Source organism: Schistocerca americana, chromosome 4, assembly GCF_021461395.2.
Source record: "Schistocerca americana isolate TAMUIC-IGC-003095 chromosome 4, iqSchAmer2.1, whole genome shotgun sequence".
NCBI classification, from domain to species: Eukaryota; Metazoa; Arthropoda; class Insecta; order Orthoptera; family Acrididae; genus Schistocerca; species Schistocerca americana.
The window spans coordinates 658,364,650-658,387,662 of NC_060122.1; the positions used below are offsets into that span (position 1 = coordinate 658,364,650).

The 23,013-nt window shown below is 39.8% G+C and overlaps 1 protein-coding gene across 1 annotated transcript in view; it reads right to left on the reverse strand.

Moving 5' to 3' along the window:
• Positions 1 to 3,842: 3,842 nt before the first annotated feature.
• LOC124613678 (hematopoietically-expressed homeobox protein HHEX) overlaps positions 3,843 to 23,013 on the reverse strand; it is a 162,676-nt gene continuing 143,505 nt past the window's right edge. Inside the window, exon 4 of the mRNA XM_047142395.1 lies at positions 3,843 to 4,551. Within this exon, the coding sequence (XP_046998351.1) occupies positions 4,429 to 4,551 (123 nt within the window). The 3' untranslated portion in view covers positions 3,843 to 4,428. The remainder of the gene's footprint in view (positions 4,552 to 23,013) is intronic.

A 23,013-nucleotide genomic window follows, 5' to 3' on the forward strand; every position in this document is an offset into this window, starting at 1 on the left:
GAATGTTCAGTGGCCCGGAATATGTATAATTTTACTATTTATTTTACATTTTGTGGCAATTTACCTATAGGTTATAAATAGTTCTGGTGGTTCGTTTTTTCCTATGACGTAGTAATATTTTAAATTCTGCTTATAGATTGCATGGACGATATTCTCCCATGTTATGTTTCTGTTCCATTTTTGGTTCTGTTCCTCTTTTATACTTGCTACTTGGGGTTTTGTTTTCCACATATCACAGCACTAGGAACTGAACACTTGTTCTGATGCAATGTTTTGGTTTGTGTTGCCGACTGTCAGATGTTATCGCCAAAGATCGTTTTTTGAGATATCTTTGATCTGTTTATGTATGTGTGTGTGTGTGTGTGTGTGTGTGTGTTTTTGACCAGAAGGCAAAGAGAGAGAGAGAGGGGGGGGGGGGGGGGGAGATAGAGAGAGAAATGTGTGTATGTACTTATTTATTTTTGTTTTGTGGTTGCATCTGAGAGAGAGATGATTATTTTATCATGTCTTTTATTATGTGTTGTGGGGAATATGTACTAATGTGTGTTAGCTCATTTTTCACATGCTTGTTTTCAGAGATGGTTTTCTGGATGTGGAAGTTTTCTTGCATTTGTGTAAGGTATTTGTCATGGTTGTTTATTGTGTTTCATTCAGTCGTAGTTACATGGTTCAATAGTAAAAATTATCAATATACCGGAATTTTTTACTTCTTTCTTTCGTCGATCACGTGAAGCATTTCTTTTGTTACACAAGGTTTGTTCGCAGTTCCCTGTACCTATGTTTGACTGTCCAGCTTCTGTGACAGCCCTTTTTAGAGATGTCCATTTCTCTTCAACTAAACTGCTTACTGCGGTATTCACTATTGCAATATTTATAGCTTCAAACGCTTCTCATTATTCCTCAGTACTTCAGTACCCTCCATTCTTTGCAATTTGATTCTTCGGTATCATTTTCTTAAACTTCAGTCAGCTCTTCGTCATTACTAAATTGTGAACTCCTTCTCCAAGTGTACCTCCTCATCTACTGATTTTAGAACAATATATTCGCTATTAATAGTTGAAATTTATTGCAGAACTCAATGAGTCTTTTTCCTCTCTCATTCCTACAACCATGCCCATATTCTCCCGTAACTCTTTCCTCTTTTCCTTCCCTCGCTATTAGTTTTGAATCCCTCATTGTTATTAGCTTATCGTCTACCTTTACATACTCAAACCTCCATTTGGTAGTAGACTACTGGAGGTCCACTAATACGTTATCCATTATCCACTTGCTGATGCTATTAGCTAGTTCACAGTACCAAAATAACGCATGTACACAATAACACTTGTACGGTCTGTTAGGAGAAAATTTTTGTACTCATCTGTAACGTTTACTGGCATACCATTGATAGACATCAGCAAAACCAATAGATCCGAAACAGAACCCTGTTGCAAACCCTACTTCATATGACCCCCTCAAAATTCCAATGTTTTCATATTTGTTGACACTGGAGGACAACCCTCTGTTTCCTACTTTCCATAAGTGAAGAGAACCATTGTTGAACATTCCTGTAACCCGTTAATGTTCCTACTTGCGCAAACATGTCGCACAGTATTACTATTGACGTTCAGAGCATAGCTCTTGTTCTGCCTAAACGTTTCGGATTGGCTATTGTTGTCAGATGAATTACTGACAGCTATGTAGATACATAAAAGCAACGCTCTAGTCTTCATTTCCATTAAGTGATTTTGAATCTCATGTATGGGTTAAATTCTTCACATAAGGAAACATTATTGAAAAAGAATACAGAAATTTTATTTTTGAGCTTGCATACATAGGTTTTGTCAGTCTTTCAATGGTTGCCAACGTTATCAGTCTCAGAATAAATTTATTATTTGATGAAAATTGTCATCAGTCCATTCCAGTTTGTGAATAGTAGTCAATTCTACGAATATAGTACTAGATCAAAATTCAAATTTAATAGACTTTGTATAATGACAATATTATTAATAATATTCGAAATGCTCACTATGTTGAGAAAATTATCCTTCAAAATTGACTGATCCAAATCATCAGTTGCTCATATTATACAATATGCAAGTCAGAAGACTCAAGTTGTTAACCCTCAAACCAAGAGCTCCTTTACCGAATGACACATAACTTGCCATGAGTTCTATTTTATTGTCAGTGAAGATATATTCTCAGCTTAAGACAGTTGTTTCCACTTGTAAAAATAACAAAAAGATTATATACCAGTAAGATCGCTGAGAGTGAACTATTGAAAATCATCTCATATAATTATATTTTTCTGGAGACATACTGAGTCTCAATTTTGCCTTAAGTGAAGATAGAGAAGCTGAACCAATGAATTAAAACTTAGAGAGGCCAGGACTTGAACCCAGGTCTCCTGCTTACTATGCCTATGGTACAGACAAGATTTACCCCCTGTGTATGAAGCTAGGGTGCTATTCCAACATCAGGGAGCGACACTAATACTGACTAAGATGGAGAAAATAAAGATGTGTTGAGATGTGAACTAAATTTTATGTTAGGGAGGACATTGAAGTAGAGTGTTCCATGCAGCTATGTTAGTCACAGTGCCAGGGTGTTGTAGATGACAGCACATCTGCCTAGTTACCAGGAGACCTGGGTTCAAGTCCAAGCCTTTGCATAAATTTTAATTCATTGCTTCAGCTTCTATGTTGATCAAAGTATTTAAAATGCATTGTAAATATATAAAGTAATTGTGTAGTTTGTAAACACATCAAATAATTATGTAGATGGTTGAATATCTTGGTTGTTAGAGGTCATGTAAGAAACAGTAATGCCACTAATATGAAATATGATCTACACTGTCAGCTAGTGAATGTAAGTTTCAGTGAAAAACGTCTCAAGAACACAATGTAACTGAATATGGGTGCAAATTAAAATTGTTTTTCGTAGGGAGCTCCATTCCTGAGCAAGAATAGGGAGTCATATCCTTATTCTTAAATTATCATAGTGCATCCATGTAGGTTTCAGTTTAATAGAAATATGTAGCTGTAATATGAAGACAAATTACTCACTGCACAAAATTACTTGCTTCATGTGTTCCATTTATGGCTCAGATAGTTAAGTTACAGGTACTGTACCCAACTCCTCTGGCATATAAATCTACTACTTAGCTCAGGAAGGGCGTACAAGGCTACAACTAAATCATAGTCTGTCACTCATACCTAGAATAGTCTCGCATAAATTCTTATGTTTTCAATAAATAATTTTTTCTTGTTTCACAAGGTTGAGGTGATAAGTGTAAGTAAAAAAGTAGCAATTAATTTTCATTGGAGGCCAGTTACTTTCTGGCTACTTTGTGATAGTACAACATTGTTTGAAATTCAATATCTAGTTCATTTATTCTTTTTTTAAAAATTTACTAAAACAGAGAGAAGTTGAAGTGATTAGTACTCACATTTTTTCAGTATCTGACCTATATCCGTTTAGTTCTCACCAGTGACACTGATGAGGTATCACATGGCTTTAATCATGCAACCAATGAAGAATAAATAAACGACTCTCAAACACTATCTTAAAACTTTTTATATTTACAAATGAATGAGACACTGAAATTTAAGCTCTCATATGTATACATATTGCATGCTCAGTTGGTCTTAATTAGTAGTGAACCTATAGATGCTGTAGCTATAAGAGCAATGTGGTGATAACATACTGCTAATGGTGAAGATATAAATGTGAGGCTTACATGGAACTTAGTGATAACACATAAACTGTTCTAAACCAACAAACTGTATTAAAGTACCAAAAATATTAATAACATATAACACAACATTTATTACTGTATTTTATTTTTCACTTACATTGTGCGAGTAGTTTCAGTCTTTCTAATGTCACTTTGAAAACAACAATCTTATTTTCTTTGATGAGTGTATTCCCACAATGCACATAATCAACAGATCATGGGGCTTTAACAGCACACAATTTGCATGCTACTACTCTGTCCCCGATCATATAAGACAAGTTCTCACTTAGTGAAATATCTATGTTTAGGAGAATACAGTAGTTTCTGAAAGACAGCAACAGTAGTCTCCATGGTATACAAAACACAAAAAGCAAACACACACAAAGGCACATGAGGATCCTCAAAAATTCAATGTAGTATGATGTATGCATATGTACATTTAGGAGAGTTAACTCCATGGACGGAAAAGAACTTAATAATGTCATGGTATTCCATCAAACGATTCAGAGGAAGTCTGTGCACAGATTATCCACTGTCCACGTGCAATTTCTTTATTTCAGCTGAGGAGTTGGTGTGGTCTCCTAGAAGTCTTCAGTCAGGGTGGGATAACAGACACAGCATGTGGCTGCAAACACATCCACAAGCAGATGGCTGTGCCCCCAGCTGAACACCCAAATTGAGGAGTCATTCATCACCAAGGCTGGAAGGAGAACTCACGTCCTGATGCTGGACATGGTGCTGCCAGCAGGCACAGTTGCCGGCTTTGAGTCTTCTGGAAGTCGAGGTGACGTATTGCTCTTTGCTCCGCTTGTCGCTGCTCCATTGCAGTCAGAGGCCTGCAACCAGAGAAAACTGACTTTAGTATAATGCAAAATGAACTTCCGGAAAGTTCAGGCTCAGTGGCGAAAAGTAGTTTACTTTGTGCCACAAAGTCGTCTAGGAAACCGTAACGACTAACAATACTGAGCTCATCTTCATCACCACTCTATGGCCACTATAACAACAGTGCACTTGTTATTGAAACTTTATTTGTTTGTGTGTTTTGGGCATAGAGCATCATTAGAATATCACATGAATGAACTTGATACAGAGTACAGTATCCAGTAGTTTCAGTTCTAACATCAGTCCTGGAATGAGTAAATAGATTAAGTGTTAACAATAAGTGAACTGTTGTTCCTGGCAGCTGAAAAGCTGTGATGTCAAAATTCAGCTTGGCAGATTTCTATCATGAAGTCAGATGATAGTAATCTTCCAAGGACAGTACTTCTACTTATGGCATGTATTGGTCAGAAATGTGCACCATTGATGACTGATATCAGTCGAAATCGATTTGCAACAAGATAAATAAATTATGTTTCTGTGACTGGTTGCTAAAGTCTTTATAATTTTATATTAAGAATAGCATATCAGTATCTGTACACAAATAAAATACTTTGTTACAATTTTGTTTATTATTCTATCTTTTACATCTACTTTTACATGTACTTATAAATGAAAACCACGATATTGTGTATGTCCTGCAGAATTAATTTAGTTTATTAACCTGTTTTGAATCATTACAAGGAATTAGGCAAATCTGATTTCCACTTGTTTGTCAAAACTATGTCCTCTTCATAATTTATGAGGTCTGCCTGTTCCCTGACTTTTAAAGAGTCACAATAATTTGCATGCAAAAAGATATCATAATCATTAGTCTACTAAATATGGACTGGAATGAATGACTTAATGACAAATCAGCTATCCATTAATAAATTCTAGAGTTTTACTTTTGAATCAGTAGGCTTAAATTTTTCTATAGGAGGTGGAAATCCTATTGTTAAATTGACAATAAATCCTTTTGTTAAATTAAGAGCCCCACAATATGCATGAAAAGTAGTGTTAACTTATTTCATCAGAACATTAGAGGATTCAGTAGTAAGGTAGAAGATCCTCTTGTCTGTTTGGAAAATTTATAAGCTCTGAAAAGGACATTTTGTTCCATTCTGAGCACCATATTACTATAGGGTTAGATAAGTTAAATATAAAAGATAAAACTGTACCATCTTACTCTCTAGAAGTAGTATGAAAAAAGGAGTTGTTACATACGCTAAGAGAGAAAACAAGTTCAAAAACATTGAGACAATACTAAAGTAGTGATCAGTAAACAGAAGTGCATGCTTGTGAATTAATATGGAAAAAATATTTCACTTTTAATATAAATTCCCAATGAGAAATTTTGGTGTGTTTATGAGGAATTTCAGTTCCTTACAATGCCAAACAGCAGCAAACAGTTAAACAATCTGTGGTGATTTCATTGCAGATTTTCTAAATAATTCTGATAGGAAAAATGATCTGGAAACCTTATTTGGACCCTTCAATTTAATCTCAGTAATTAACTTTCCAACATGAATGGATAAAGACAGTGTACCCTAATTGTTTTCTTTGATGAAGCTTAAAGAAAGGAAATGACTACATACTCAATAATAAATGAGCTCTCTGATAATGATGCACAGCTAGCTAGGATAAATAAGATAGTGCCTTATAGTACTGATACCCCTCAGTGGAAATCATTTAGAATAATTCATGATGCCAGAACAAATGTTTTCAAGAATAGTGTATTATCTAGGCTAATATTTATAATGAACCAAATGCTGACATAAAATTTAATCTATTCCATGCCAAAATCTTTTCATTGCTTGAAAATATCTTTCTGAATAAACTAATCAGAAAAGTCATCAATTAGCCATGTAAAAAAAAACCCACAGATGTCTAGACTGATTCAAGTATTTTGTGAAAGGAAAAGGGAAATGTATCTGTTGGCAAGAAGAAATAGAGATCCTGCAGTAGCTGCACACCTCAAAAACTACTCAAAATTACTATGATTAGCTATTAAAATATCAAGGGAAATGCTCATTATATCAGAAATCGGTAATCCTAATGGAATATTTAAGGTTATAAGGAATTTAGTGAAATAAATGACAGGACAGCTGGCCAAAGAACAAGATAACATCACAATTGAATTCAATGGAAGGGATGTAAATGATAAGCCATAGGTAGCAAAGGTGTTTGGCAATCATTATTTAAATATTGAAGGGAAATATAGGGAAAACATTTTAAGATAAAAACACAACAATATGTTCAAAAAGAAACTCTAGTAAAATTGTAGCTTATGAATGTATCACCAACCACTCACTCTGAGATTAAGAAAATGATCTATTCTCTCAAAAATAGAAGCTTATCTGGATTTCATGGTATTTGCCACATAATATTACAGATTTCTTCTCATGTAACAAGTCTTGTCTTATCTGAAAGATGTAATGTATCTCTAAGTCATGGGATTTCTCCAGAGAGACTGATATCCCACTACAATAAAAGTGATAGGAAAGATCTCTATAATAATCCAGCCTATTTCACTACTGACATTACTTTCGAAAATTTTTGATAAGGTGGTGTATTCTAGAATAGTATCGAATGGCTCTGAGCACTATGGGACTTAACATCTGAGGTCATCAGTCCCCTAGAATAGGGGCCCTCAGTATCCTAAGAAATCACAGTTTCGATTTCTGACCAGCTGCTCTATTCGGAATGCCAGTTACATGTTCACTCAACAAATTTTACAAGTATTCAGTAACCACATCACAAGATTCTTCTCGACAAAATGCTGTTTTTATGGAATTGATGTTATAGACAATAATGTATAGTGTCATATCTAACCAAAAGAATGCAGATAGTTGTACTTAGTGACTCAACCAATGTAATCACTGGAGATTCTTCTGACTGGGGAGAAATGACATATGGGTTCACTGAGGCTCAATCTTAGGCATGTTTTGTATTTTCATAAATGTAACTATTTTCTGTCTAACGTACAACATGCAGAATTAGTTCCTTTTGTTGGAAACACTAGTACAGTAATTAGTCTAAGCATACATACAGCTACAGAAGAAATGATAACAATGTTCTTGTATCATTGAAAGGTTTTCTGTGAATGGCCTCACTTTCAGTTTCAAAAAGATACAACATATCCACTTCTGTACATCTGCATGACCAGTGACAGGTGCAACACATGGTGGGGGAATAACGAATTGGGTGGAAACTTCAAAAATTTTAGGTGACCATGTTAATGAGAATCTAAACTGGGAAAATCATGTTTTGGAACTTCCAAACATTTTACTTTAGCCACTTTTGCAGTTAGAATCCCTTCAGATCTTGGGGAATAGTAATTAGTAAGTTGAAATGCTTTGAATATGTTCATTAATGTCATATGGAATAATTTTCTGGCATAAATCATCTTTAAAAATGAAAATCTTCATTTCTCAAAAACATGCTATAAGCAAAATATGTGGTGCTCAGTAACAGTTACCCTGTAAACATCTGTTTATGGAGTTGGGCATTTTGATTACTGCTTCACATATTTATCCGCTCATGAAGTTTGAAGTGAATAATTTATTGAAATTCAAAGGGAACAATGATGTACATGATTACAATACTGGAAGAAAAAAAGAGATTCACTACTTCACATTAAGGGTGTCTTTAGCATGAAAAGCAGTGCACAATGTTGCAGAGTGCCGGGAGTGAGTCGTGCTTCGGTAGCTCAGATGGTAGAGCACTTGCCCGCGAAAGGCAAGGGTCCCGAGTTCGAGTCTCGGTCGGGCACACAGTTTTAATCTGCCAGGAAGTTTCATATCAGCGCACACTCCGCTGCAGAGTGAAAATCTCATTCTGGAAACATCCCCCAGGCTGTGGCTAAGCCATGTCTCCGCAATATCCTTTCTTTCAGGAGTGCTAGTTCTGCAAGGTTCGCAGGAGAGCTTCTGTAAAGTTTGGAAGGTAGGAGACGAGGTACTGGTAGAAGTAAAGCTGTGAGTGCCGGGCGTGAGTCGTGCTTCGGTAGCTCAGATGGTAGAGCACTTGCCCGCGAAAGGCAAGGGTCCCGAGTTCGAGTCTCGGTCGGGCACACAGTTTTAATCTGCCAGGAAGTTTCATATCAGCGCACACTCCGCTGCAGAGTGAAAATCTCATTCTAGCATACGAACACTTCACTTCATTTGATCACGTTGGAATGAAGCCTCATCCGTAAAGAGAACATTTGCACTGAAATGAGGATTGACACATTGTTGGATGGACCATTCGCAGAAGTGTATCCGTGGAGGCCAATCAGCTGCTGATAGTGCCTGCACACGCTGTACATGGTACGGAAACAACTGGTTCTCCCGTAGCACTCTCCATACAGTGACGTGGTCAACGTTACCTTGTAGAGCAGCAACTTCTCTGACGCTGACATTAGGGTTATCGTCAAATGCACGAAGAATTGCCTCGTCCATAGCAGGTAACCTCGTCGTTCTATGTCTTCCCCAGTCGCGAGTCATAGGCTGGAATGATCCGTGCTCCCTAAGACCCCGATCAATTGCTTCGAACGTCTTCCTGTTGGGACACTTTCGTTCTGGAAATCTGTCTCGATACAAACGTACCGCGCCACGGCTATTGCCCCGTGCTAATCCATACATCAAATGGGCATCTGCCAACTCCGCATTTGTAAACATTGCACTGACTGCAAAACCACGTTCGTGATGAACACTAACCTGTTGATGCTACGTACTGATGTGCTTGATGCTAGTACTGTAGAGCAATGAGTCGCATGTCAACACAAGCACCGAAGTCAACATTACCTTCCTTCAATTGGGCCAACTGGCGGTGAATCGAGGAATTACAGTACATACTGACAAGACTAAAATGACCTGTAACATGGAAATTAAGCGTTTCCGGACACATGTCCACATAACATCATATTTGTGTGTGAGGAATGTTTCCTGAAAGTTTGGCCGTACCTTTTTGGCTCAAATGGCTCTGAGCACTATGGGACTCAACATCTGTGGTCATCAGTCCCCTAGAACTTAGAACTACTTAAACCTAACCAACCTAAGGACATCACACACATCCATGCCCGAGGCAGGATTCGAACCTGCGACCGTAGCGGCTGCGCGGCTCCGGACTGAGCGCCTAGAACCGCTAGACCACCGCGGCCGGCGTACCTTTTTGTAACACCCTGTATATGTGCAGGTACTACATGAAAACAGAACATCGAAGCACTGGTATATTCGTTACAAGGCAATGTGTTTGACTCCACTGTAATTTCAGTCCCCTACTTATCCGACAAAGACAGGTAGCGGTAAAGATATTAACACATGAAACCCATACAGTTGACACACTGACTTCCTGAGACGAATTCATGGTAGTAGCCTCTAGAGAACAAAATCTACAATACAATATAACGACTTGTTGGTAGAGTTGAGGAAATTAGAAAATGAGATTGCTGTTGTGGTCTTCAGCCCGAAGACTGGTTTGGTGCAGCTCTTCACTTGAAATGCCAACACTTCCGTTAGAGTATCATCTGAAAGTACTGTAACGAATCACGTTTATTGCATTACTCTCTCCAACACAAATTTCGGAGGATTATACCTCCATCATCAGGTACATTAATGTGAATTAATAAGGCATGGATGTCGTGTACGTATGAGGTTTGGAAAATCTGTGGCACCTACCAATAGTCGCAGGCTCCTTTGCGAGCCTATCTGCGTCACGTACTGTACACTGAACTCAGAGTTTCTATATTTCTACCAAATTTTCGCAGTAACAATCAATAAACCTAAAACGGAAGCAAAAATAAAGATACTAGTTCAGACGTATTATCATCGTTGTCTTAGGTCAACTTTATCGTCCTTCTCAGTGAAATGTATTTTTTAAGGTACTGAAGTGCTCAAAACAGCTAGAAACCTTTCCTATTCATTGTTACATGTGGCATTGTGTTCTGTTTTAGAAGGTATACCGATAGCATTTGTGTTACATAACTTCGAAAGTGTATTGTAGGCAATAGAAGTCGTCTGTACATTTCGGGGTTTTAACTTGGAAATTTCATTCGAGGTGAAGTGCACAGCGCCATCTGCGAGGAAGGAAGAGACTGCCCACTGATAGAAAGGGCGTGGTATTCTCTAATAGGAGGTAATAGCTTTCGACAACTGCAAGGCAGCAGACAGGGCAACTATCTTACCTCTTGTGGCAAAAGGACGTTTTATCTTTCCTGCAGAGAGTCGAATAACTTGTTTCCTACCTCACATGTCGTGGAAAATATGTTTTTGCTTGGAGACGATAAGAACATGTTCGCAGAGCTACGCGTTTGACCAGAGGAAACAGTAAACATTCCACGAATAGTTGAGGCAACTGAAATGCACAATCACTAACACAAACCAGAATATTATGAGCAGATTTTCCTTGTCCTCAGTTCAAGACGTATTAATTTCGATAAATTCTGAATTATCGTGAGGGATGTCTATGTTGGGGATTTACACTATAGTTGCCATCGCTGAAACTGGAAGTAATCCAGAGAACTACTTATTTACGACAACTGTAAAGAGCACTATTGGTTACCTCAGAGTAACACTGTAACTGAAAGTCCTCGAGGGAACTAAATTTTGTTTAAACGGTTGTAAAGAGCAATCTTCGTTGTCCTAGGGTATACATTCGTGAATTTGTTTTGAATTATTTCTTCCTCTTGTTCTTCTTGTTTACCAACTTATATAGACAGATTCGGTGTTAGTTACAAGTAATTGCCAAATTATCGATTTTCCGATGCCTCAGGGTGTGTCCTGTCATCAAATCACCTTTATTAATCAGCGGGACCCATCGCTTTCGTTTCTCCTCAGTTCCATCCACTACCTTTTTTTTAGCTGTCAAATATACTCACCGACGTTTTTCACAGCTTTTTCAATCTGTTGGGTGCTTTATATATGCACTTGTAGGGCTAAGGCAAATAGTGTCAGAATTATATGTGGACTAAAATTGAACATAATATTTTAAATCAGTAGTCGCATGTGAGTTGTCTGTGCAGCACATAAATACATCCATTCATTTTATTTAAAGAGGATACGACTGTATATCGGTTGTAAAACAAAATGCATTGTGATGCTACTGTAAGAATTTTTTTAGCGTGTTGAAAAATGCATCAGTCTATTTACAATGGTTGACAGGGAAGGCAGTCATGTGACTTGATTTCTGTCGACATATAACAAATGTTGACCCGTGAGTTGCGTGCTCTATCTGTTATGAAGTATAGACTACCATTTGATTGTTTTCGACAATATGTTGCCTAACGTTGGCAACTTTCTTTCTCAGACACTAAGAGAGGGCATGTATTATGCAATGCTGAGCTTCCAGCCCCCCCCCCCCCACCCCCACCCCCGCCCCTCCCAATTCCCCGCCCCCACTCCCCGCCCACACGTACGCACACAGCAATATCAGTATGAGTAATGGCTTACAGTATCTTTTTTAGACGGCACTTTTCACATGACATATAAGGTAAAACTTTGTGCCAAGCAGGACGAGGAACATCTGGATTTCGGCACAAAACAACTGATCGAACAAATCTCTCTTGAAGCTTGTATTGGAACAAACACCAATGAAGGAAGGGAAGGTGTTAGGGAGATATGAATTAATTACTACTGTATGGGTAGGATACAAAGCGTCTTGGCCCAAAATAGATGAATGAAAATGTGAAATGTAAAATTATGTTGCTGTGGGATCATTGATGATGATTGTCCAATAAACTAAAACAAAACTTAGAGCCGAAACCCAACAGATGTGCTGTTTTTTTCTTTCTTGTACAGCAGCAAGCACTGTTGCTTGATTCGCGCCGTGCAACTGATTTCCTTCAGTCTGAGCACTCAACGGTACAACAAAGGCCTGGCAACGGAAGACAGCAAAACGAAAGCTGAAATTTTAAATTTAGCATTTGAGAAATCCTTCACGCAGGAGAATCGTACAAACATACCGCCGTTTGAGTCTCGTACGGATTCCCGTATGGAGGACATAGTGATAGACATCCCTGTGGTTGTGAAGCAGCTGAATGGGTTGAAAATAAATAAATCGCCAGATCCTGATGGGATTCCAATTCGGTTTTACAGAGAGTACTCTACTGCATTGGCTCCTTACTTAGCTTGCATTTATCGCGAATCTCTTGCCATACGTAAAGTCCCGAGCTACTGGAAAAAAGCGCAGGTGACGCCTGTGTATAAGAAGGGTAGAAGGACGGATCCTCAAAATTACAGACCAATATCCTTAACATCGGTTTGTTGCAGGAATCTTGAACATATTCTCAGTTCGAATATAATGAATTTCCTTGAGACAGAGAAGTTGCTGTCCATGCATCAGCACGGCTTTAGAAAGCATCGCTCCTGCGAAACGCAACTCGACCTTTTTTCACATGATATCTTGCAAACCATGGATGAAGGGTATCAGACGGATGCCATATTCCTTGACTCAGTGCCCCACTGCAGACTCCTAACTAAGGTACGAGCATACGGGATTGGTTCCCAAGTATGTGAGTGGCTCGAAGACTTCTTAAGTAATAGAACCCAGTACGTTGTCCTCGGTGGAGAGCGTTCAAAATGGTTCAAATGGCTCTGAGCACTATGGGACTTAACATCTACGGTCATCAGTCCCCTAGAACTTAGAACTACTGAAACCTAACTAATCTAAGGACAGTACACAACACCCAGTCATCACGAGGCAGAGAAAATCCCTGACCCCGCCGGGAATCGAACCCGGGAACCCGGGCGTGGGAAGCGAGAACGCTACCGCACGACCACGAGCTGCGGACTGGAGAGCGTTCATCGGAGGTGAGGGTATCATCTGGAGTGCCCTAGGGAAGTGTGGTAGGTCAGCTGTTGTTTTTTATCTACATAAATGATCTTTTGGATAGGGTGGATAGCAATGTGCCACTGTTTTCTGATGATGCTGTGGTGTACGGGAAGGTGTCGTCGTTGAGTGGCTGTAGGAGGATACAACATTACTTGGACAGGCTTTTTAATTGGTGTAAAGAATGGCAGCTAACTCTAAATATAGGTAAATTTAAATTAATGCAGATGAATAGGAAAAAGAATCCCGTAATGTTTGAATACTCCATTAGTAGTGTAGCGCTTGACACAGTCACGTCGATTAAATATTTGGGCGTAACATTGCAGAGCGATATGAAGTGGGACAAGCATGTAATGGCAGTTGTGGGGAAGGCGGATAGTCGTCTTCGGTTCATTGGTAGAATTTTGGGAAGATGTGGTTCATCTGTAAAGGAGACCATTTATAAAACACTAATACGACCTATTCTTGAGTACTGCTCGAGCGTTTGGGATCCCTATCGGGTCGGATTGAAGGAGGACATAGAAGCAATTCAGAGCCGGGCTGCTAGATGGGAATGCTTCGGGAACTCGGGTGGGAGTCTCTAGAGTCTGGAGGAAAGGAGGTGTTCTTTTCGTGAATCGCTACTGAGGAAATTTAGAGAACCAGCATTTGAGGCTGACTGCAGTACAATTTTACTGCCGCCAATTAACATTTCGCGGAAAGACCACAAAGATAAGACAAGAGAGATTAGGGCTCGTACAGAGGTATATAGGTAGTCATTTTTCCCTCGTTCTGTTTGGGAGTGGAACAGGGAGAGAAGATGCTAGTTGTGGTACGAGGTACCCTCCACCACACACCGTATGGTGGATTGCGGAGTATGTATGTAGATGTAGAAAGGGTCAGTTCGCAACGTGTGATCTGGGGATGAGGAGGGGAGCAGCTGACATAATTATGCGATGCTGAGCTTTCAGATTACATCACAAGTGATTCTCAGTGTATTTCCTCTAGTTAGCCCTCATTACGTGTTCTGGCTTTCTTCAAACTGATAATGAATTGATACCGTCTACGTGTTTGGCGTAATTTGAGTTTGAATTGCCAAGGTTATTTTCTTTTCTTTTCCCTGGTGCGCGGGGTGGTGATGGGGGGGGGGGGGCGAGCCAAGAGAGGGAGAGGTTATGCATTACGTGCAGTCCTAAAGCATCGACTGTGCACCGCCTCGCGCAGCGCAGCGAAACGACATCAAGAAGGCGCCGACACGTTCGCCAAAGGAAAGAGATGGCGGCGACACACTTCCAGGAAGACAGAGTTCAGCGTCCCCTGTTAACGCTGATTAACCAGCCGCCCATCGCTGGTCGGTCCACTTCGAGAGCATCAGTACTGATTAATAGGAAGACCACACTGCGAGTAGTAACAGTGGATAAATGTACTTGCATGTGGGAGGCACAGGAAGCAAGTAAAGCTATATTCATTTTCTTTTCAGAAATAAAGTGGCCTGTTAATTAGAAAGTTTAATGTAGAGATCATTTTGAGTTCCTGCCACCGGCCATCGCAACTTCCCTTCTTCCTTGTTTGTGTCGGTGCTGACTCCCACAGTAGCCAACACAACATACTACATATCTGTTTCGCTACCAACTATGTGTGAACCCAAACTATTTTAGGGCAGTGTATGTCCATTGCGACCCGTTCTGAAGAATCTGTTTCAAATATCTTTCAGGCGATAAAGTTGCTGGTGGAGCGAGCAGACATAGCCGCATAGCGGTAACGATTTAGTTCTTTTTATTAGGAGTGAAAGACGATAATTTCGAGGACATAATTTGGATTACCTCTATTAAGCATATTGCGGGCCTATAATCAGCACGGGACACACGAGGTCACTCGTAACTTAATTTCAGTCCTCATAGTGACCGTGAATAACAGTTCTGCAGTAGATTTTGCAGATTGCTGACAGCGGATTCCTCGTATCGTTTGTTGTACCCTACATCCTGGATAATGGTTAATAACCGAAACCTGTACATGAGTAATGGTACAAATAGACAGCTGACGGTTAAAATGCATTTTATGAAAAGATCGATATTAAGCTGGAAGGATTGCTCACACGTATCTCTGCCGGGAAAACTGTGACGGTTAGGGGTATTTCAGAGATTTCAGCAGTGCTTCTGACTTTCTAGTGACACTTTCTCATGTACTTGAAACCGAATGGTCAAGGGTGGTGTATCAAACGGATGCAGTAATGAATAGATGAAGGAAGCGGCGTTCGGTTGCACAATTTACTTGTACATGCTGTGTTATTGATGGAAAACACAAATAAATGAAAAATATTTATAGATTTCCTAGGTCGCGGCGCCAGAATTTCTCAAGAAATGAATAGACTGTCCGCAGTGAACATCTGGCGCTGGTGAAATGTAATGTCATTTGTATCCATCATTTTGCAAAGGACTCTACCAGGAGTAGATAAACCATTACTGAAAGGCGACAGGGCACTAAGTTTGTTCAGTTTTGTCAATCATTTATAATATAAGATCAGTCACACAAGCTCATTAAATTTACCAGTGTTTCGCATGTTTTGTAAATAGTTATGTGTTGCAATGTAACAAAAATGTAAATACAAAAAGAAAATGTGTTGCAGGTTATGTTACAGATTCTACAATGACATTCTTTCCAGAAAATTCTTGTCTGGGAACTGTTAACGCAATTTTACCTATTAAGTGAAGCGTAGCAATGATTAAACTTGTTTCCTATTTTTGTACGTAGATTGATCTAGTATTTATAGTGATGGATAAAGGAAGCAATTGCTGAAAACTTTTGTCGCCTTATGACATCTCCAGTTCCACCCCATCCCCCATTAAGCACAGAGAGACATGTGTTTCGATCAAATGTAATTAGCAGCGTCCAAATGCGGTTACGTGAAACTGCTTTATTGCTTGAATGGTCACTAAACATCTGGTGAAATATATAAAAATAAGATTAAATTTCTTCCATTCCATCGCCGCGACTGGTTAAATAAACAGTGTAAAATCTGAGATAAAAATAAGCTCTCACGTCAATTCTGTGTCGTCACATGGTCTCATCAATCAGTTCGTCAGGTAAATGAAGTGAAAACATAACATCAGTTGTACAGAAATAACATTTTTAAGAAGTTTGATATCGGTAGATCTTTCGCGGCGATATGTAAATTTCATACGTAAATAGACAGGACATTTGCGACGCGTAGTACCAGTGAGGAGTAATTGCGTTTATACTGCCAAGAAGAAGAATTTGAGAATTTGCCCTGAGTATCGTGATGTCATGCGCCACAGTTGACTTCACTGTGTGCAGTGTCTGTATTTTTAAGTGCTACGGAACGCGTTGTTTGTTTGCTACTCATTCATGTAAATACAGAAACTTAAAAAAAAACTTAAAACCACCTACCAAAGCAGTATGTTGCTTTCCCGTCACACCTCACGGCGGATGGATCAAACATTGCTCCGGGGAATACAAAAGTGGCTCCCACAGGTGAGTAACAGCCGACAGGGGTTGTCGCACCACTGAAGCGTCACATGACAGAGTGTTACAGCCGGCTGTGTGACCGAGCGGTTCTAGGCGCTTCAGTCTGGAACCGCGCGACCGCTACTGTCGTAGGTTCGAATCTTGCCTCGGTCATGGATGTGTGATGTCCTTAGGTTAGTTAGGTTTAAGTAGTTCTAAGTTCTAGGGGACTGATGACCTCAGATGTTAAGTTCCATTGTGCTCAGAGACATTTGAACCATTTTTGAACTTAGTTACAAATTTACTTACGAATTAACTTAAGACAGGCCCAGTAGCACAGGAATTCATACGAACAACAAATTTTAGTATGGGGAAACTACACATTCTTGGCCATACATACTTAGCGAGCACGCTGTTATCATGCTGCCTGGTTCATATTCTCGGAAGCTTGAGATTGCATAGGTATGGCAGTGTGAATGAGATCGGGCGCGTTAGCCAATGGGTGTGCAAGGATGTGGGCAGGCAAGCAGGCGGAGGATACAGCGGCTTCCTGGCCTCGAGGTTACGAAACGGGGCATCGGAAAACGAAGCCGAGCTCGCTGCGATAACTGCCCGCTAAGATCTTTAGCCGTCAATTGCGGCCGTGTCGCAAGCACCGGCCTTCCTGCGCAGTTCCTCCTATTACTTCCTCTGCCTTTTGCAAGACGACGAACAATTTGGGTAGTGAATACGAAGCACTGTCCTAGACTCTGAAATTCTAGCTCCACCCAAAAAATTTAAAATCATTTTTAGTAAATTTTCAGGTGTTTGGATCTGGTCTCTTTCAAAGTACTTCGACAGTCTATCTGTCCTTTTGTCCTAGCTGTATTTGCACCCCGTCATGCCGCCACGGAAAGCTTAATTTTGAACACCCTTCACTGTTTGTTGTTGTGGTCTTCAGTCCTGAGACTGGTTTGATGCAGCTCTCCATGCTGATCTATCCTGTGCAAGCTCTTTCATCTCCCAGTACCTACTGCAACCTATATCCTTCTGAATCTGTTTAGTGTATTCATCTCTTGGTCTCCCTCTACGATTTTTACCCTCCACGCTGCCATTCAATGCTAAATTTGTGATCCCTTGATGCCTCAGGACATGTCCTACCAACCGATCCCTTCTTCTAGTCAAGTTGTGCCACAAACTTCTCTTCTCCCCAATCCTATTCAACACCTCCTCATTAGTTACGTGATCTACCCACCTAATCTTCAACATTCTTCTGTAGCACCACATTTCGAAAGCTTCTATTCTCTTCTTGTCCATACTAGTTATCGTCCATGTTTCACTTCCATACATGGCTACACTCCATACAAATACTTTCAGAAACGACTTCCTGACACTTAAATCTATACTCGATGTTAACAAATTTCTCTTCTTCAGAAACAATTTCCTTGCCATTGCCAGTCTACATTTTATATCCTCTCTACTTCGACCATCATCAGTTATTTTGCTCCCCAAATAGCAAAACTCCTTTACTACTTTAAGCGTCTCACTTCCTAATCTGATTCCCGCAGCATCACCCGACTTAATTCGACTACATTCCATTATCCTCGTTTTACTTTTGTTGATGTTCATCTTATATCCTCCTTTCAAGACACTGTCCATTCCGTTTAACTGCTCTTCCATGTCCTTTGCGGTCTCTGACAGAATTACAATGTCATCGGCGAACCTCAAAGTTTTTATTTCTTCTCCCTGGATTTTGATACCTACTCCTAATTTTTCTTTTGTTTCCTTCACTGCTTGCTCAGTATACAGTTTGAATAACATCGGAGAGAGGCTACAACCCTGTCTCACTCCCTTCCCAACCACTGCTTGCCTTTCATGCCTCTCCACTCTTATAACTGCCATCTGCTTTCTGTACAAATTGTTAATAGCCTTTCGCTCGCTGTATTTTACCCCTGCTGCCTTTAGAATTTGAAAGAGAGTATTCCAGTCAACATTGTCAAAAGCTTTCTCTAAGTCTACAAATGCTAGAAACGTAGGTTTGCCTTTCCTTAATCTTTCTTCTAAGATAAGTCGTAAGGTCAGTATTGCCTCACGTGTTCCAACATTTCTACGGAATCCAAACTGATCTTCCCCGAGGTCGGCTTCTACCCGTTTTTCCATTCGTCTGTAAATAATTCGCGTTAGTATTTTGCAGCTATGGCTTATTAAACTGACAGTTCGGTAATTTTCACATCTGTCAACACCTGCTTTCTTTGGGATTGGAATTATTATATTCTTCTTGAAGTCTGAGGGTATTTCACCTGTCTCATACATCTTGCTCACCAGATGGTAGAGTTTTGTCAGAACTGGCTCTCCCAAGGCCGTCAGTAGTTCCAATGGAATGTTGTCTACTCCCGGGGCCTTGTTTCGACTCAGGTCTTTTAGTGCTGTGTCAAACTCTTCACGCAGTATCGTACCTCCCAATTCATCTTCATCTACATCCTCTTCCATTTCCATAATATTGTCCTCAAGTACATCGCCCTTGTATAGACCCTCTATATACTCCTTCCACCTTTCCGCTTTCCCCTCTTTGCTTAGATCTGGGTTTCCATCTAAGCTCTTGATATTCATACAAGTGGCTCTCTTTTCTCCAAAGGTAAGCTGTATCTATCTTACCCCTAGTGAGATAAGCCTCTACATCCTTACATTTGTCCTCTAGCCATTCCTGCTTAGCCATGTTGCACTTCCTGTCGATCTCATTTTTGAGACGTTTGTATTCCTTTTTGCCTGCATCATTTACTGCATTTTTATATTTTTTCCTTTCATCAATTAAATTCAATATTTCTTCTGTTACCCAAGGATTTCTACTAGCCCTCGTCTTTTTACCTACTTGATCCTCTGCTTCCTTCACTACTTCATCCCTCAGAGCTACCCATTCGTCTTCTACTGTATTTCTTTCTCCAATTGCTGTCAGTTGTTCCCTTATGCTGTCCCTGAAACTCTGTACAACCTTTGGTTTAGTCAGTTTATCCAGGTCCCATCTCCTTAAATTCCCACCTTTTTGCAATTTCTTCAGTTTTAATCTACAGTTCATAACCAATAGATTGTGGTCAGAGTCCACATCTGCCCCTGGAAATGTCCTACAATTTAAAACCTCGTTCCTAAATCTCTGTCTTACCATTATATAATCTATCTGATACCTTTTAATGTCTCCAGGATTCTTTCATGTATACAACCTTCTTTTATGATTCTTGAACCAAGTGTTAGCTATGATTAAGTTATGCTCTGTGCAAAATTCTACCAGACGGCTTCCTCTTTCATTTCTTAGCCCCAAGCCATATTCACCTACTATGTTTCCTTCTTTCCCTTTTCCTACTGTCGAATTCCAGTCACCCATGACTATTAAATTTTCGTCTCCCTTCACCACCTGGATAATTTCTTTTGTCTCATCACACATTTCTTCAATATCTTCGTCATCTGCAGAGCTATTTGGCATATAAACTTGTACTACTGTAGTAGGCATGGGCTTCGTGTCTATCTTGGCCACTATGATGCGTTCACTATGCTGTTTGTAGTAGCTTACCCGCACTCCTACTTTTTTATTCATTATTAAACCTACTCCTGCATTACCCCTATTTGATTTTGTATTTATAACCCTGTATTCACCTGACAAAGAGTCTTGTTCCTCCTGCCACCGAACTTCACTAATTCCCACTATATCTAACTTTAACCTATCCATTTCCCTTTTTAAATTTTCTAACCTACCTGCCCGATTAAGGGATCTGACCTTCCACGCTCCGATCCGTAGAATGCCAGTTTTCTTTCTCCTGATAACGGCGTCCTCTTGAGTAGTCCCCGCTCGGAAATCCTAATGGGGTACTATTTTACCTCCGGAATATTTTACCCAAGAGGACGCCCTCATCATTTAACCATACAGTAAAGCCCTTCATTGACTGTGTCTAATTGTCCATAAAGTCATCAGTAGTGTCGTTAGTGCATCCTGTCGAAGGTTAACCTAATTTTGATAGCAATAAAAAGTCACATGGAAGAAGAAAGTGACTAGCTGAATTTCTGAGTCAGCCAGTGAGGCGTACTTCGACAGGGTGGCTGATAGCGCAGTATCCGTCGTATCATGGAACGGGATGTGAATTTTGGTCCATTGCGAGGTTTAAACTATTCACAAATGTTTATCGTAGCGTGTACTACAATAAAGATTACGAATTTGGCATATTAGTACATTCTAAAACTTTTACGAGACGCACACAATAACGGCACATTAAAAATCGCCAACTATTTCCGAAGCGCGACCTGAAGCCTCCCATCTTCTCGTTTCTCCCTCTCTCTTTTTAGTGAAACATCGCATTACAGGAAATTGGTGAGAAATGTGGAAAGGAATTCCTAAGACTTAACTAACTATAAACGACGTATATAACAATAAAACCTTAAAAAAGTCTAACATACGAGCGACAGTCACAAGGATTAAATCGTCACAACAAGAAATTTCAGTTACGTAAATATTTTCTTTTTGTTTGTAGGTACACGTCTGCAGTTCTGGTAGCCGAGGGCCGGGTATAGTGGTGATGGTGGGCAAAGTGGTTCCGGAAGCTATCAGGTGCCGGCATCACGAAAGAAATGCCTCAACTTCTCCCTGGAGGGCCCCGGGCGTCTATGAAATGAATGTAAGAAGACACAAACCTAATCGCCTTTACATTCCATTATCTACCATTGCCAGAATTCTGAAAAGCTTGTTTATGTGGTGTCACCGCCAGACACCACACTTGCTAGGTGGTAGCTTTAAATCGGCGGCGGTCCATTAGTACATGTCGGACACGCGTGTCGCCACTGTTAGGGATCGTAGACCGAGCGCCACCACAAGGCAGGTCTCGAGAGACTGACTAGCACTCGCCCCAGTTGTACGGACGACTTTGCTAGCGAATACACGGACGAAGCATTGCTCATTTGGCGAGCAGATAGTTAGAATAGCCTTCAGCTAAGTCAATGGCTACGACCTAGCAAGGCGCCATTAGTAACATTGCATGTATCTATGGAGTCTCACTTATATTGTCAATAGCGATGTACCAAGGATGGATTAAAGTTAAGTATTCCAGAAGCTACGTACTTTTCTTTATAGCATTCATTACGTATCCTGTTGCAGACCTATCTCTATTCTGCGTGAAAGTAAACGCGTGCCTTCCGGCTACTTCCGCGGCGTGGCTGTCTTGCTACGCCACAACAATTTATACATTTGTATACAGATAAACGGCAAATATATGTGCAAATATAGTTTAAAAAACCGGTCGTGTCTTTGACTAAAGATTTCTAAGTCTCAGCGATCCTTTTTATTCAACATGGAATACTCCAGCGCTTGGAGCCCTAAATACAGGGTGTTTGGTCTTCCTTTTTATCTGGTGAAAATATCATTACGTGGCAGACATTTTTGGACTGACGATGAGGTGGTTTTTGCGGTTGAAAATTTCCTGAGCAGACGACTTCTGCAGCTGAGGTAGTCGAAAAATCATCCACCATTGGGAAAATGTGTCGTACTGAAGAATGAAAATGAGGGGAGAGCTAACACCATCACTACATTACAACATTACCGGGTGCCAATACGATTTTTTTCGAGTTGATAATTAAAACTTCATGAGTACCCTCCGTAAAGATAGGCGAAAGAAAACTAAATTACTGTAATCTAATTCTCTTCTAGCAGGTAGTTTCTTAGTTACAAATAATATGCAGTAGTATTCGTTTATGATTAAGTTGTCGTAAATATAGGTGTGGCTAAGCTTAGGAAGTTATTGTTAATAGTGCGAGCGTATTTGTTTTTAGAGAGCATAAATTAAACTCTTAACGCATAAAAAAGAAGACATGGATCCTCAGACGTTGTGCTCCATTTGAGTGAAACACTTTATTCGTTACAAATTGCCAATTTTAATCTCATCACCTTTACCAAGTGGTTGAAATTGAGTAATAGTGATGAATAAAATATTTCATTAAAATACGAAGGCCTGCTGGAAAGTAATGCCTCCGAATTTTTATGTAAGGTATCCTTTAGCTTTTTAAATAAAACATACGTTATTAACATTCTACATTTTTAATCTCAATGTCTGCACATTTTTTCTCAACTTGCTCACTCTGGTGATGAACGCATTTCTCCTAACGAGAGATCAGTTTGTTCATACCGTCACTGCATAATGTTTCGCGTTGTTGACGGAGCTGCAACATACCTGCTT